Consider the following 14,994-nt stretch of genomic DNA (forward strand, 5'->3'; position numbering starts at 1 on the left):
ATGGAGTATGTTAATACTTTGAATGAGAATCTGTGTCAGCCTGTACAGCTATTGCTAATACTCTTATTCTATCACACACTGTAATGTGTCGTCACTCTGGTGTGCTTGGGGGTTTTGTACAAACCCATATTTTCATATCCCTATTCTGTTAATTGAAGAGACATTACTAATTCATGGATGTATTGTGTATGAATGGGCCTTTTTGGACTGTAACTCTATTGCATATTGGGAATTATTTTTGGATGTTTACCCTATGTTAATGGAAGGTCCTAGTATTTACCTATATTGCTGCTCCTTGTGGAACGTTAACACTATTATTCTATTCTTTTATGTAATATGCCTGACATGCGCCATAGAAGAGTTACTATAAGCATTGCAGTTCTAAATGAGCAGATTACATTTGTTATCACACCGCACTGCACTGTACTACTGTGTTAATATGCTATGAGACCCTACTATTTAGCTATTGGCAGGCGTGCATAGCATTGTACTGTAACTTGAGTATGTTTTCATAATCTCAAGACACGAAGTAATGAATCAGTCCCATAGATATATGCTTACAATTGTAGAGATAGGTGTATAATGCTTTGCCATGGGCCTCTAGTGTTAGACATAATATTGCAGAGTTATATGTTTATTAAAGCTGTTTGTTCTAACACTGACACAATATTCCTACATAGATAACATTGGCTTTGAGGGCCTTGCTAAATGTGTCATTATCCAGTAATAGACAGACACTTAAGCTTCACCAAGTTAGATTTCTTACTAATGGAGCTATGGCAAGCATATCAAGTTATCAACTTAAATTTATCTTATTAACTGTATTATGGGTATAGTGTTACTTACCTTTGTTATAAGTGTTTGATCTACATGCATAGCGCTCTTTGGAATTGTGTAATGCTATTGTTTTCTTATTCCTATTGATCCATTTATTTTAGCTTATAGGCATAGCTTATTAACTGTCTAAAAACAAATCGATTGTTTAATGATAATCTTCTATTCACGAGCTATATCAGAGATTGTTTCGCTGCAATTATAGACTATACATTTGTATGCCCTATTATACACTTTCATTCTGTTACACATAAATAAGTGGACATCAGCCTATTAAGGTTTATTTATCTTATATAGTTTAGCGGGGTGTACGATCCCCAAGGATACTTCTGAGTAAAGTTTATTACAATCTATCTTATTATATTACATATAAAAGTTTACGCATTTGCCCCCCCCAATCCCCCTCCAAATCCCCCCTCATTTTAAGAGCGGTGCTTATCCGCTGAAACTTGCCTCCCCCCCCCCATAATGTATATTCATTCTTTCTATTGTTGCAGCTCATTAAGAGCTATCTATCTGACCACCAATTAGCTACTATATCAATTGACTACTTGGCTTAAAAATGAGCCTTCACTAGGTCAGTCACTTATGCTAATATACTAAAAAATCGAGGTTTCATCTGCCTATCTATGCTGAATTTTATAATTGTTGACATATGCTGTTTAATAACATTTTGTTCTCTTTCTGTTATCAAAAGGTGATCTATGTTTTATGTTTATTGCACAAAACCTCAATAAAAAATACTAAAAAATTTTTTAAAAAAATGTGCAAGCAAGCAAGCAAATATAAAGTTCATGCAATGCTAACAAAAGTTCATTCACATCTTCCCTATGATGAATGTAGAAATGGGAGGGGTCAGTCTCCAAAAATAACCTGATTGGACAGGCCGTGCTGTTAGCAAGACAAAGCAATCTTCATACTGAATACAATGTATCCATTTGAATCAAAAAGATATACTTTTAAGCAAATGATTGCAACTTTTTGGCGTGTGTGGGATACATATCTGATCTTACCATAGATGTACCAAGCAGGCCATTCTGCTACACCATGTGTTCACACAGATAATAAACAATGCCTCACACTGGATATTTTGTTTGCAAATGCAGAAATCTTCGTAATGGATATTATATACCCGTTCTTACCAAAAGATGTACCTTAGGCAGCAAATTGCATAGTGAGCATATACAAAGTATACAGGTGATCTTACCACAGATGTACCAAACTTTATATAGCAAGCTATCAGTTCCACTCCACTTTATATTCACACAGGTAGTGAGCCACGCCTCACATTTAGTACTTTGTATGCTTTCTTACCAAGATGTACCAATAACGTGCTATAAGAGCAATAATCCACATCAAAGATTGTATTTTAGTGCATGCATAGGGTATAGCATAGGTCTTACCATAGATGTACCATTTGTCCTATGTCATGCAGTCTTTTCTGTTCCAAAATTGCCATACAGAAGGAAGGTTACAGCATTCACCACGCTGAGCTCAGTGCATCTGGTCTCTCCACAGGTGCATCCAATCAGCAGGATAACACCTCTAGACCTGCAAATTACAAACTGTGCAATGAACTTTTGTTAGCATTGCATGAACTTTATATTTGCTTGCTTACTCATGTATATGTTTATGTTTCTCTGTCTTGTTCCAAACTGTACACATTTACTCTGTGATCACAGGTTATTATAAATTGGATTCATAAGAGGATTATTTCATCTGTATTATATCCTGCCGTTTGTTCAAGCAAGGCTATGTATGCCTGTGATGTTAGATACAATTCATTTGATGTTTTATTACCTGTACTTTGCTATATGCAACTGATATAGAATATATATACATATATATATATATATATCTCACATATTTATGTAGCTCTGTGGTGTTACTTTACCTCTGCATGTATAAGTGATATATTAGAGCTCTACCTGTTTTGGATTTTATAGCTATCCGATACAGGAAATGGTACTAATTGTGTGATTTAATGATACAGGCTTGTATTATATTGATATGAGATGTAGTTCTGGTTTTAATTTGTATATAGTGGTGTGGTTGCATGTTTCTGCTCTATTTTTGAGATGGTAGGGCATGTTTGGGCAAACTTCTTTTGTAAATGCTATATGAGTTTAATAAATTGTTGAATTCACCTTATATGTGTGCTGTTTTTATTCCCTTTCTTTTTTAGAGGATTATTGTATTCTCTAATATTTTTTCTCTCTCCTTTTTAGTAAGATATATATATATATATATATATATATATGTATATGTATGTGTTAATATGTGTATATACACATATTAATACATCAATATATATGTATATAAGCATATACATATATATATTTACAATTAGCTGCTGTCATCACTGTGCGACTTACGCCCTTCGCTGCATTTTAGTTCTGTGCCGTGTATGACGGCATCAGAATGAGGCTGCCATTGGAGCCTATGGAAGAGCACTCTTGTTCGCATTGCTGTCAACTTGTAATACCAGTGCACATTAGTGTGTGCTGTTATTACTCAGTGGAGAGCAAATATCGATTTCAAGAAAGTGATATTTAGCACTCCATTTGTAATATTGCCCTTATTTTGTATCTTATTATTCACAGAGACTTATTTTCCATAAACTTTAAATGCTGCTGCATAGTTTATCAAGCATTTAAACAATATTATTTTTTTACAGGATAGGGATTGATTAACCGTGCATATTAAAGGGATAGGAAACCCAAAAATGTTTCTTCTGTAATTTAGACAGAGCATACTATTAAAAAATGGGCATAGTTAAATACCTTGATTTGTCTACTTAAAAAAAATATAAATATATTTTTGACAGGTAAATAAAAAAAAACAAGACTCTATTTCTGTTTAAAAAAAGTTATAGCAAAAATGCTAAAAAAAATTCCGGTATTTTGGGCAAGTTCTTCTTTGAAATTCCTGGTAGTGAAGGGGTTAAGTAATTAATTATCCCTGTAATCATTTTCTTCCAGACTAGGGTTAGTGTAACCCTTGTAACAAACACTTATACAGGATAGATTGATAAACCCCTTTTGTCAAGCAGCTATAGTGCAGTTAATATTTTTTCCAGATCGATTTAAAGTGATGATTAACTCATTATTTAAAAAAAGTTAATTTACCCTTTAATCCTTCTGGGCAGGGATGGACTAGTACCAAAAATAGGCCCAGGTATTTTAAGGCAGAGCAGCCTACTACCCTCCCTTTTTGTTATTTAACCATACCTCAACACTATGGGGTATATTTATCAATGTGCGAGCAGGCATGATATGAAGTAGCATATCATGTCTGCCGCACATCGATAAATTCCGACAGCATACGCTGTCGGCATTTATCATTGCACCAGCAGTTCTTGTGAACTGCTGGTGCAATACCACCCCCTTCAGATTTGTGGTCAATCGGCCGCTAGCAGGGAGTGTAAATCAACCCGATCGTATTCAATCGGGTTGATTTCTGTCTGGGGCCTCAGAGCAGGCAGACAAGTTATGGAGATTTATAAATATGACCCTATGGATTCCCATAAACATTTGTAACACCCTTCTGTCACTGTACTTTGTAAATTGGTTGTCATTAAACAGTAAAAAAGTGTAATTAAAAAAATAAAATTCAAATTTAAATGAAGAATAAGTGCTTATTGCTCATTAGCCTGTGTAGTCACAATCACTCAAAATAGCCGCCACCTGAGCACTTGTTATCACATATAAGCTGCTCTATCAGAGAGAAAAAACACACAAAGACATCCACAGGCAGTCAGCACCCACATGCACACACAAAGCACCCCAGACATCCACAATCATACAAAAACTGGCACCCACAGGCATCAAAAAGCCTCATCAAGATGATTTGTTTTTCTGTGACTGGCTGACATACAGGCAATGCATCATGCACAAATAATAATGTTGGTGACTGGGGAGAGCTAAGGCAAATGGCCCCGGCCCACCTGGCAAAAGCCACTTAAGCCCTAGGGCCAGTCCTGAAGCAAACCTTAATTATTAATATTATAGCACAGCATTACATGATAAACTCCACTTGCATGCGATATTCTAACTTCATCTTTTAGCACTTGTTGGGTTAGTGTGTAAGCAAAAACAATTTACTTTCAACTAATTTTCTTTTCTTTTTTTACAACCTGATATACAGTGGGGCAAAAAAGTATTTAGTCAGCCACCAATTGTGCAAGTTCTTCCACTTAAGAAGATGAGAGAGGCCTGTAATTTTCATCATAGGTATACCTCAACTATGAGAGACAAAATGTGGAAACAAATCCAGGCAATCACATTGTCTGATTTGGAAATAATTTATTTGCATATTATGGTGGAAAATAAGTATTTGGTCCCCTACAAACAAGCAAGATTTCTGGCTCTCACAGACCTGTATCTTCTTCTTTAAGAGGATCCTCTGTCCTCCACTCATTACCTGTATTAATGGCACCTGTTTGAACTTGTTATCAGTATAAAAGACACCTGTCCACAACCTCAAACAGTCACACTCCGAACTCCACTATGGTGAAGACCAAAGAGCTGTCGAAGGACACCAGAAACAAAATTGTGGACCTGCACCAGACTGGGAAGACTGAATCTGCAATAGGCAAGCAGCTTGGTGTGAAGAAATCAACTGTGGGAGCAATAATTAGAAAATGGAAGACATACAAGACCACTGATAATCTCCCACGATCTGGGGATCCACGCAAGATCTCACCCCGTGGGGTCAAAATGATCACAAGAACGGTGACTAAACATCCCAGAACCACACGGGGGGACCTAGTGAATGACCTGCATAGAGATGGGACCAACATAACAAAGGCTACCATCAGTAACACACTACGCCGCCAGGGACTCAGATCCTGCAGTTCCAGACATGTCTCCCTGCTTAAGCCAGTACATGTCGGGGCCCATCTGAAGTATGCTAGAGAGCATTTGGATGATCCAGAAGCGAATTGGGAGAATGTCATATGGTCAGATGAAGCCAAAGTAGAACTGTTTGGTAGAAACACAACTCATCGTGTTTGGAGGAGAGAGAATGCTGAGTTGCAACCAAAGAACACCATACCTACTGTGAAGCATGGGGGTGGCAACAGCATGCTTTGGGGCTGTTTCTCTGCAAAGGGAACAGGATGACTGATCCGTGTACATGAAAGAATGAATGGGGCCATGTATTGTGAGATTTTGAGTGCAAACCTCCTTCCATCAGCAAGGGCTTTGAAGATGAAACGTGGCTGGGTCTATCAGCATGACAATGATCCCAAACACACCGCCCGGGCATCAAAGGAGTGGCTTCGTTAGAAGCATTTCAAGGTCCTGAAGTGGCCTAGCCAGTCTCCAGATCTCAACCTCATAGAAAACCTTTGGAGGGAGTTGAAAGTCCGTGTTGCCCAGTGACAGCCCCAAAACATCACTGCTCTAGAGGAGATCTGCATGCAGGAATGGGCCAACATACCAGCAACAGTGTGTGACAACCTTGTGAATACTTACAGAAAACGTTTGACCTCTGTCATTGCCAACAAAGGATTTATAACAAAGTATTGAGATGAACTTTTGATATTGACCAAATACTTATTTTCCACCATAATTTGCAAATAAATTCTTTCCAAATCAGACAATGTGATTGTCTGGATTTGTTTCCAGATTTTGTCTCTCATAGTTGAGGTATACCTATGATGAAAATTACAGGCCTCTCTCATCTTCTTAAGTGGGAGAACTTGCACAATTGGTGGCTGACTAAATACTTTTTTGCCCCACTGTATACATGTGCTCAAGGGACACTGTCATGTAAACGAAACACAAAAAGCCAAATGGAAACCCCAATTCAAAGGGGAGGCCACAGTAAGCAGTTATCTATCCTCTTAAACACCCTCGTTGAAGCTACAAATTTCTGTCAGCCAGAGAGAAAATTATTATATAGGTGTTCCCAATGATTATAAATAAAATCTGTCATTGTAATTTTAATTTAAACGTCCTTAAAAATGGCAACATTTAATTACACATCAATCCAGATACCAATGCATTGGAAATACACAAAGATATCAGGAACAAACTAGTTGCAGAAAAGATGAGTATCTGTGTATTACAAATAGAGTGAGGAATAGTTTGAGTAAGGGAAGTAAGAGGTTGAATTAAAGGTGCATGTAAGTTTACATTACAATGTATTGGTTCAAATAGAGAATGCAATAAAATTTACTTCTGTCATTACTTTAACTTTTTTCCTATGGCATTTTGTTATTTTTCTATTTGTTAAAAAACATACTTAGGGCCTTGCCAAGAGTTGTCAACTGTTGTAGGTCACCTTACAAGAGGTTGATCTATAGGATAGCTTGGCTTGTAAGCTCATGCTAAGGGGGAGCAAGGAGCTTACAGAAGATGGAGAGGAACTTGGGTAAGAAAAGGTTAGCATAGATTGTCTGCATCCCTGAGCAGTAGAATCTCCATGGAAGGCTTGGAAAGCTGGGGTTGAGTCTTCTGGAGTGAGGCAGAGAGTTCCACAAGATTGTAGTTAATCTGAATAAGTCCAATTCATGGGAATGTAATGCGGAAACAAGAGGGAGGGAGAGAAGATGGTCAAGGGCAGAACTAAGGGGGTGGGGGGTTGAGAGTATCTGGAGGCAAATATATAGCAGGGAGAAGTGTTATTAAAGTCCTTTAATAATAGGGTCAATATTTTAGTTTTTATTCTGGAGGCTAGAGGAAGCCAAAGAAGAGATTAGCAGAGAGGTGCAGCAAATGAGAAGTAAAGTATAAGGAAGATCAACCTAGCAAAGGCGTTCATTATAGATTGTAAAGCAGATAAACTGCAGCAAGGGAGACCAGAGAGGATGGCGTTGCAATAGTCAAGGAAGGAAATGGTGAGAGAATGGATTTAAATATTTGTTGTGTCTTAATAATAACAAGTACTTGTTTTTAAAGAAAAGAAAATGAAGAAAAAAGAAAAAAAGAGAAAACAAAGTCAATAGGTTTGTTACAAATTGTAAGTAAATCTATTTTTTTTTCTAAATATTTTATCTCTATATATTGACCTTGCTTATCTCAGACAGAAAATGTACTAGGGTATGTAGGTCATAAATAAGTGCACATTTATTGTTACCTCAGAACACAAGTCAGTATATAATATACATAAGACTAATATATTAATTATTTTTGCACAGATTTGACAGTTTCTTGGTATACATTAAATACATTCTTTAGTTACCTTTGAAATGAAGAAATAAAAAAAAAATTTTAGCAAAAAAAGAATGTTATTATACATAGAACTTGATCAATGTGCTAAAACTACAGAAATATGAAAATCTGAGTTTGTTTTTTTCTTTGTGCTTTTCTTTCCAAGTTTCGATTTGCTGATGGAGTTGATGTTTTATTTATGATTATTGGAGCCCTTGGAGCACTTGGGAATGGTCTCTGTGTTCCATTAACATATATTGTGTTTGGTGAAATGGCCGACAGTTTTTTGTGCTACAACTCATCAATACAAAATTCAAGTAAGAGTCTCCTTTTTATTTCATAAATAAATGTTTCTTTTTTTAAACCTATGAGAGTTATTATGTTCTGAATATTTGAATGGTATATGCAAGCATTATGGGTTTTGGTTAATTGGAAGAACATGCACATTTGTTTCAAACTCCATGTATTGTAGTTATTTCTCTGATCTAATGAACAAATACTTATGTCAAACATTTTCACTGTACCTCTTTGTGATAATTAGTCACTTTCTCTATAATGGGGGACTCTATGGGGGAACTATCTCAGAGGTGCAATGCAGTACATACATAGCTTCCTCCCTAAAAAGCATTGAAAAGCAATGCTCATATCCTTGAGGGATAATTAGTACCTAACAAAGATAAAAGTAAAAATAAAAGTAAAAATACATGGAAGTCGTGAAAAAATATTAGGTGAAAAATTCGGGGAGGGGGGAATGTTGTGAAAAAATAAATGTAAAAAATTGAGAAAAATACAACTTAAATGACAAAAGCAAATGAATATGAAAATGTGTTAAAATTCAAAATAATGTTTGTGATCTCCAAATGTGCACTTAAATCAGGTGGTAAACCAAAAAGGATGTTCCCTCCTATTGTGAATCCTCTAAGGAGGGGATTGAAATTGGAGAAAACATTGGGGAAGGTCCAGAGTTATCCAAAAACTTCCCTTAGTGTACTTAAACTTTATGCCTGTGAATAAAGAAAATACAACATAGTGCAATATTGCTAAAGACAGGTAGAAATAATCAGAATTAAGCTTACCATAGATTTCAACATGTTTCGGCCCTCTGTTAGGCCTTTATCAAGATTATTTTTTCACCACAACATTTTTTCCCCCCCAATTTTTCACATAATATTTTTTCACTACTTCCATATATTTTTGCTTTTATTTTTATTTTTACTTTTATCTTTGTTAGGTACCAATTATCCCTCAAGGATATGAACATTGCTTTTTCAGTTCTTGCTTTTCAGCTCTCTCTATTGGATAACCTAAGACACTAAGTTATATACCTACCTTTAGATGCATCCGTAGGACATTACAACAGTATCTGGACTTTGATATTTTATCACGGGACTTTGAAACATAATAATACCTTTGTCACTTTCAATACAGGTTTAATTTATCAGGTCTACCAACCATTTCCTGTAAGTTACCACACTTAACCTCATAACACAGCAACAATATCCACGCCTAACAAATCACTGCAAACTTTTATTCTCAGTCTACCCAAAAATTCAGCACTTTCACTCAAGTTACAGAGGAGGAGGATTCAGCTCTCCTTTCATCTTCACATCTTTCTATCTGTCCACTTAATCATATTTGTTCACATTTGCTTCCTTCCCTTACCCCTTCACTTACACCCATCCTCACACACATATTTCACACAAATCTTCTCCCTTAAATCTGGTACATTTCCATCATCCTTTAAACATGCTCTAATTACACCTATTCTTAAAAAACGTCACTTGATCCAGCATACCCTTGCAATTATCGTTCAATCTCTCTTCTTCCCCTAGCCTCTTAAATGGATTATTTATAAACACTTATCACACTGGCTCTCATATAACCATCTTCTTGACACTATGCAATCTTGCTTTCGCCCCCAACACTCTACCAAAACTGCCAAGTCTAAAGGTCATTACCCTATGCTAATCTTTTTAGACCTCTTTGCAGCCTTTGACACTATTGACCATGTATTGCTGCTCTTGATTCTTCCATTCATGGGTATTTGCGACACAGCTCTATTGTGGCTCCCTTCACTCCTTCCTAACAGTACCTTCAGTATATCCTTCTTTGGCTCCTCCCCTCTAAACCTCTCTGTTGGGGCACTTTAAGGCTCAGTTCTAGGTCTGCTTCTTTTATCAGTCTATACATCATCTCAAGGCTCTTTAATTAAGTCCTGTGAGTTTCAGTATCCTCTTTATGCTGATGACACCAAAATTTACCTTCTGCACTAGAAATTTATTCTTCCCTGCTGACTCGTGTCACCAAATTAATATCTCATCCTGGATGGCTTCTCACTACCTAAAGCTGAACTTCTCTAAAACTGAACTCCTTCTATTGCCTCCCTCTACGATCTCCTAATTCCCAAAATCTCATTTACATTGGACAGTTCTGTCATCAACTCCACTCCTCAGACCAGCTGCTTTGGAGTCACACTTGCCTCAGAACTTTCTTTTGCTCCCCACATAAAGTTCTTAGCTAACTCCTGCCCCTCCCACCTTAAAAATATCTCTAAAATGGGTTGCATCCTTACTCAAAACACTTCAAAGATGGGTAAGCCAATTCTCATAAGAGACTTAAGTAGAGATAACACGTGCAAATTGTATGCAAGCAATTAATACTGAATGGTGATATGTATTATAACATTTAGGACTTCAAAGTTAACACTTAGCTTATGCAACACTTGTTTTAGCCAACCTGGTGTAGTCCGGTCATTGGATGGGAAATACCCGTCGGTGAGTGTTGGCAAAGGTTTTTTTCTTTTCACCACAGTTACAATCAGTACTGTCACTCTTTTCCACCATCCAGATAGCCCATCTTCACTGCATCTGCTTGATTCAGATAAACCCAGAGTACTCCAGTGTGATTGTTGGAAGTGGGAGTGTTTCTTGTCCATCCTTTTTCGGACTATTGGGTAGGTCCACATCTGCAAGCTAAGCTCATTGGTCCTTCTCTTTCCTAATATGCTGTACCACCAATCAGACAGCCTTGTATCACCAACAAACAAACAATTGCGAGGAGCACTGAATACTTATAAAAACATAAACTTTAATATCCAATCTTCAAAATATCAACAAGGTTATATTAATTCCACATATAGTAGGAAGCAAAACTTGTACAGCTTTGCTTCCTATTGTATGAGTTATGCTTTCTACATGGGCTAGATTACGAGTGGACCACAAATTAGCCCTCCCGCTTGAGCGTAAACTACACTCGACTGATACTTTTTGGGACGACGGATTGCGCTCATATATCAAGCTGAAAGTAAAAAGTTTGCACGAGTATAAACCCTACGCACGCTATAAAAAATATTGTGACCATAGACTTCAATGGAGCACATACACTGAAAAAAAACCTGACACCCATAGACGTACGCTAACCTGACAGGAGTTATGCAAATGTCACATTCCAATGTTCATCACATACAGAACAATGTCTACAATGTCCCTACGCACGCTATAAAAAATATTGTGACCATGTTAACTTCTCCCATAGACTTAAATGGAGCACATACACTGCAAAGAAACCTGACACCCATACACGTGCGCTAACCTGACAGGAGTTTTGAAAATGTCACATTCAAATGTTCATCACATACAGAACAATGTACTTTTTATTGTAAATACATATTTCTAGATATATCTATATATAACTATATATATTTATTCTTATTAAGATTTAGGGGTACATTTATTATACTGTGAGCGGACATGATACAAGGTAGCGTACCATGTATGCTGCACATTGATAAATGCCGACAGCATATGCTGTCGGCATTTATCATTGCACCAGCAGTTCTTGTGAACTGCTGGTGCAATGCCACCCCCTGCAGATTCGCGGCCAACGCTAGCAAGGAGTGTCAATCAACCCAATCGTATTCGATCAGGTTGATTTCTGTCCGCCGGCCCAGAGCAGGCGGACAAGTTATGGAGCAGCGGTCTTTAGTCTCGCCGGAAACAAGGGGCATCAAGCTCCATACGGAGCTTGATAAATCTGCCCCCTTAATCTTAAGGCACATTATTGAAATATTAAATATAAAATATTTAAAAAAAAATAACAAAAATGATTAAACATACTGGGGCCCATTTATCAAAGGGCTTGCGGACCTGATCCGACACTGCGGATCAGGTCCGCAAGACCTCGCTAAATGCGGAGAGCAATACGCTCTCCACATTTAACATTGCACCAGCAGCTCACAAGAGCTGCTGGTGCAACGCCGCCCCCTGCTGACTCGCGGCCAATCGGCCGCCAGCAGGGAGCTGTCAATCAACCCGATCGTATTCGATCGGGTTGATTTCCGGCGGTTCCTGTCCGCCTGCTCAGAGCAGGCGGACAGGGTTATGAAGCAGCGGTCGTTAGACCGCTGCTTCATAACTTGTGTTTCTGGCGAGTCTGAAGACTCGCCAGAAACACGGCCCTTCAAGCTCCATACGGAGCTGATAAATGGGCCTGACTGTAAACCATTCTAAATAATCCAAAGAATATATATATATAAAATATTTTTTAACAGTATGTTTAATCATTTTTTATTATTTTTTTAGTATTGAATATTTCAATAATGCACCTCAAGTTACTACTTTTTCATGTGTGCTTTCCCGACCGCGTTCAATCAAAATTGCGAAACCCGATGTGCAAAACCTTTATTTTACATTCCTATGTTCTTTACATGGAAACTAATGTACTTTTAATTATTAATATATGTATTTCTATATATATCTGATACTATTCATGTAAAATACATATCTATACCTATATATCTATTTGAAGAGATATACAGATATAGGTATTTACAATAAAAAGGATATTTTCCTGTAAGTGAAGAATGTCGCAATGTAAAATATGCATTTTGCCCATTAGGTTTCGCAAAAATGTATGTACAGTAAATATACAGTAAAACACATAATAACAGATGTACACACACACACACACACACACACACACACACACACACATATATATATATATATATATATATATATATATATAAAGCTCACATTCAATAAAAGGATCATTCATTTTCCAGTAATAATTAACTGGATCATTCAGTAATCCTCTATAAGAGTTCTCTTGAGTTTTTGTGAGACCTTTTTTTAAAATATAAAGAAAGATTAAGACTATTTTTCTCTTTCACATCCATAAAAAAGAATTAAGACATTAAAACTTAATTGCTGATATAGTATATCTTAGGTATTCATAAGAAAAAAATATGATTGCATCAATTTTTATTAGACCCTTTTTCGAAGAATCCCTATAAATATATTTCTTAAATGTAATACATAGTGATGTTGCGAATTGTTCGCCGGCGAATAGTTCCCGATCCGCCCCCTATTCGTCATCATTGAGTAATAATTTGACCCTGTACCTCACAGTCAGCAGGGACATTCCAGCCAATCAGCAGCAGACCCTCCCTCCCAGACCCTCCTACCTCCTGGACAGCATCCATTTTAGATTCGTTCGGAAGCTGCATTGTTAGTGAGAGGAGGGACAGTGTAGCTGCTGCTGATTTAGTAGGGACATCTATAGCTAGGCTAGTGTATTCAGTGTCCACTACAGTCCTGAAGGACTCATCTGATCTCTGCTGTAAGGACAGCACCCCAAAAAGCCCTTTTTAGGGCTGCTTTTTTTTTCCCTGTGTAATCTAATTGCAGTTGCCTGCCTGCCAGCGTGTGTGTTAGGCTCACAGCGTATACTGTGCCCACTTGCCCAGTGCCACCACTCATATCTGGTGTAACAGTAGTGTAGATTTAAAAAAAACAACACTTTTATGACTGTGTTAAATAATAGCAGTCAGTTTCCTTCACACGTGTGCGTTTAAGTGCCTGCCTGCCAGGGCACAGTGTCACCCCAGTGCAACTCATATGTGGTGTAACAGTAGTGTAGATTAAAAAAAAAAAACAGTTTTTTGACTGTGTTAAATAATAGCAGTCAGTTTCCTTCACACGTGTGCGTTTAAGTGCCTGTCTGCCAGGGCACAGTGTCACCCCAGTGCAACTCATATCTGGTGTAACAGTAGTGTAGATTTAAAAAAAAAAAAAACACTTTTTGACTATGTTAAATAATAGCAGTCAGTTTCCTTCACACATGTGCGTTTAAGTGCCTGCCTGCCTGCCAGGGCACAGTGTCACCCCAGTGCAACTCATATCTGGTGTAACAGTAGTGTAGATTTAAAAAAACAACACTTTTTTGACTGTGTTAAATAATAGCAGTCAGTTTCCTTCACACGTGTGCGTTTAAGTGCCTGCCTGCCAGGGCACAGTGTCACCCCAGTGCAACTCATATGTGGTGTAACAGTAGTGTAGATTTAAAAAAAAAAACACTTTTTTGACTGTGTTAAATAATAGCAGTCAGTTTCCTTCGCACGTGTGCGTTTAAGTGCCTGCCTGCCAGGGCACAGTGTCACCCCAGTGCAACTCATATCTGGTGTAACAGTAGTGTAGATTTAAAAAAAACAACACTTTTTTGACTGTGTTAAATAATAGCAGTCAGTTTCCTTCACACGTGTGCGTTTAAGTGCCTGCCTGCCAGGGCACAGTGTCACCCCAGTGCAACTCATATCTGGTGTAACAGTAGTGTAGATTTAAAAAAAAAAAACAGTTTTTTGACTGTGTTAAAAAATAGCAGTCAGTTTCCTTCACACGTGTGCGTTTAAGTGCCTGCCTGCCAGGGCACAGTGTCACCCCAGTGCAACTCATATCTGGTGTAACAGTAGTGTACATACCTGATGTTTTAAAGTACGTTATTCCAAACAATTTAGGAATGTTAGGTGATTTATGCCCTTTATGGATTAAAACCAGACTCTGCATCAACTATGCAATTTTCCATGGGAGTTTTGCCATGGATCCCCCTCCGGCATGCCACAGTCCAGGTGTTAGTACCCTTGAAACAACTTTTCCATCACTATTGTGGCCAGAAAGAGTCCCGGTGGGTTTTAAAATTCGTCTGCCTATTGAAGTCTATGGCGGTT

At 37.6% G+C, this 14,994-nt stretch overlaps 1 protein-coding gene across 1 annotated transcript in view; it reads left to right on the forward strand.

The window, feature by feature from the left end:
• Positions 1–7,752: 7,752 nt before the first annotated feature.
• LOC128660335 (ATP-binding cassette sub-family B member 5-like) overlaps positions 7,753–14,994 on the forward strand; it is a gene marked incomplete at its 5' end in the record, with an annotated part of 170,157 nt that continues 162,915 nt past the window's right edge. Inside the window, 2 exon segments of the mRNA XM_053714134.1 lie at positions 7,753–7,800; positions 8,158–8,308. Coding sequence (XP_053570109.1) covers positions 7,753–7,800; positions 8,158–8,308 — 199 coding nt within the window.

This window comes from Bombina bombina, chromosome 5 (genome assembly GCF_027579735.1).
Source record: "Bombina bombina isolate aBomBom1 chromosome 5, aBomBom1.pri, whole genome shotgun sequence".
In the NCBI taxonomy this organism is placed as follows: Eukaryota; Metazoa; Chordata; class Amphibia; order Anura; family Bombinatoridae; genus Bombina; species Bombina bombina.